Source organism: Scylla paramamosain, chromosome 26, assembly GCF_035594125.1.
Source record: "Scylla paramamosain isolate STU-SP2022 chromosome 26, ASM3559412v1, whole genome shotgun sequence".
Lineage (NCBI taxonomy): Eukaryota > Metazoa > Arthropoda > Malacostraca > Decapoda > Portunidae > Scylla > Scylla paramamosain.
Genome location: NC_087176.1, coordinates 5,475,001 through 5,477,500, shown reverse-complemented (window position 1 = coordinate 5,477,500; position 2,500 = coordinate 5,475,001). Strand labels below are relative to the sequence as shown.

Below are 2,500 nucleotides of genomic sequence, written 5' to 3'. Positions count from 1 at the left end.
CCCACACAGAGCGAGGCGGTGGTGGTCCTGCAGGCTCGACCCATCACCTCCCTGCACGCCTGGACGGAATATGAGATGATGCATGACCTAGACACTGCCACTCTGACTGACGAGGACCCGATCACGAAGGGGAATACCGGGTGTGTGTGTGTGTGTGTGTGTGTGTGTGTGTGTGTGTGTCTTGTGGTATGCGGTAGTAATCTTAAGGTTGAGTTATTTTTATTTATTTTTTTAGCTCGACTTTACGTGAGCATAATGAAGGAGAGAAGGTAATTATTGTCTATTTTTAGGTCTCTTTCCCTTCCTTATTTCTATTTACCCTTTCCTTCCCTTTAGTTTTGGTGTCCCTTTCAATATTAACGTTTTCTCTTATCCTTCTCTCTTCCGGTGAGATTTTAGTGTTACCTTTCTTTTAATTTTAGGGTCTCTTTTAATATCTCCGTTTTCTTTCATCTTCTTCCAGTGATGTGTTAGGTTGCGTTAGATTTTCCATCCTTACCTTTATTTTCGTGTTCCTTTCAATATCCCCGTTTTCTCTTATTCTTTTTTTTTTTTTTTTTTTTTAGCAAGGTGTTAGGTAACGTTAAATTTCCCTCTCTTCCCTTTATTTTTCGTGTTCCTTTTTATATTAACGTTTTCTCTCATACTCTTCCAGTGAGGTGATAGGTTACGTTAAATTTGCCTCCCTTCCTTTTATTATTGTGTCCCTTTCAATATTAACGTTTTCTCTCATCGTATTGTTCCAGCGAGGTGTTTCCAGGCAGCACTTCGCCTCTGTCCCTCTCAGTCGTGGGAAAGATTCTGAACCTTGCCTTCCAGGAGCAAAATTACATCCAGGACAGACACCAGAACTACCTGTGTCCTTCTTACTACACTCATGTCTTCATTAACGTGATTGAGGTGAGACTGAAGCTTTTATATTTACATTAGATTTAGCTTTAGATTTTTTTTACTAATCTTGTGTATGTTTCTCCCTTTCATCTCTTCCCTTTTCAATGTACCGCATGAATTTTTTATTTCTACGTATTATTAACTTTTTTTTTTTTTTTTTGCTATATTCACACAGCATCTTATTTCCATCTTACTCGTACGCCACTCCTTGATATGATCCACACCATGAAAGGCTTGTCGCGCCGCACCTACATAAGTTTGAAGGGGTTTTGTCTACTTGAAGTTACAGGGGTATTTATTAAAGGTAGTTTTTTTTTTTTTTATGATTCTAGTAACAGATTAACGAGATATCTACATAATGATTAGGAGAAATCCTCTCGAGAACCCGGCTAACCATATCTGTGGCCTTCAGAAATAGTCCTGGTGAAATTACACGGATTTTTAAGGTGTTTTTATGGTTCTAGTGAGAGATTAACAGGATTTCTACAGCAGTGACAGGAGAAACACTCTTTGGAATCTGGCTAATAACCTGTCATCTTTGTTAACAGTAATGGTGAAATGACGCGGGATTTCAAGATTGCTTTTCTGTTTTTTTTTTTTTTGTGACAGATGAACAAGATTTCTATATCATGAACAGGAGAAACATTCTTGAGAACCCGGCTGATCATCTCTTTGGTCTCGGAAAATGGCCGTGATGGGAGAGCAAGGCGTTTCAAACTACGAGCCTTTAACTACAACCCTTCCTTCTTTCCCCCAGACAATGTATCGCAACATGGAGAAGGAGGAGGCGGGGATGCTGGTCTTTCAAGCCCTGGACATGGCTGTGTTTGGCCACCACACCACAACCCAGGCCATGCTTCGGCACGCCAGGGAGAGGTTCGGTGTATCATCCATGTGGAGGAAGCTGAGCCTCTCCCTCAGAATCGTCTACGTAAGTTTTGATGATGTGTTCTTGTGGTGTGAGAGAAAACGAGGAGGTTTCAACGGGGACTTAAGAGAATGGATTAAAAGTGATGCCATAAAAACGTGGGAAGTTTAAGATAATAAACTGGAAGAAGAAAAAATAGAAACGTAAATTAAGGTTGATTTAAGAAAGAAAATGGAAATGAAAAAGAGGAAATAGGATAAAATTAAAGGAGGAGATAGGAAGTGGGTGACCTAAAGAGTATGAAATGACAGGAATTGGATGATAAGAGATAATTCAGGGAGGAAAATGGAGATAGAAGTTTAAAGGATATATGCAATAAAGTTAAACGAGGAGATGGGAAGGGGAACTTAAAGAAAACAAACTGTAATAAGTCTTTTTGGGAACTGGTATCCAATTGGGCCTTTCTTTTTATATATATAATATTTTTGTTGCCTTTAGCCAGTGTCCCTCATACTTCAGAAAAAAAAAGTCTATTTATTTATTGTATTTATTTTTTCTATTTGTTTATTTCTATCCAGGACAGAATGTCGACGGGCATGGCGAGGGTGAGGCGGTACCAGGACAAGTACAAGGACTTCAAGGTGGGGCAGGGCAAGACAGTGGGCGCCGCGGCCTTGTACGCGGAAATTACCAGGCGCTTCCCCGACTTGCTGGAGGTACTGTGTGTGTGTGTGTGTGTGT

The 2,500-nt window shown here is 40.2% G+C and overlaps 1 protein-coding gene across 4 annotated transcripts in view; it reads left to right on the top strand.

The window, feature by feature from the left end:
* LOC135113629 (prodigiosin synthesizing transferase PigC-like) overlaps window positions 1-2,500 on the top strand; it is a 27,775-nt gene that overhangs the window by 15,708 nt on the left and 9,567 nt on the right. For all 4 annotated transcript variants that reach the window (XR_010274913.1, XR_010274914.1, XR_010274915.1 and 1 more), the window contains exons 17-20: window positions 10-140; window positions 747-900; window positions 1,649-1,822; window positions 2,338-2,475. Coding sequence is in view for 1 of the 4 variants with exons in the window: in XM_064029025.1 (XP_063885095.1) it covers window positions 10-140; window positions 747-900; window positions 1,649-1,822; window positions 2,338-2,475 (597 nt within the window). In the remaining 3 variants the exon portion in view is untranslated. The remainder of the gene's footprint in view (window positions 1-9; window positions 141-746; window positions 901-1,648; window positions 1,823-2,337; window positions 2,476-2,500) is intronic.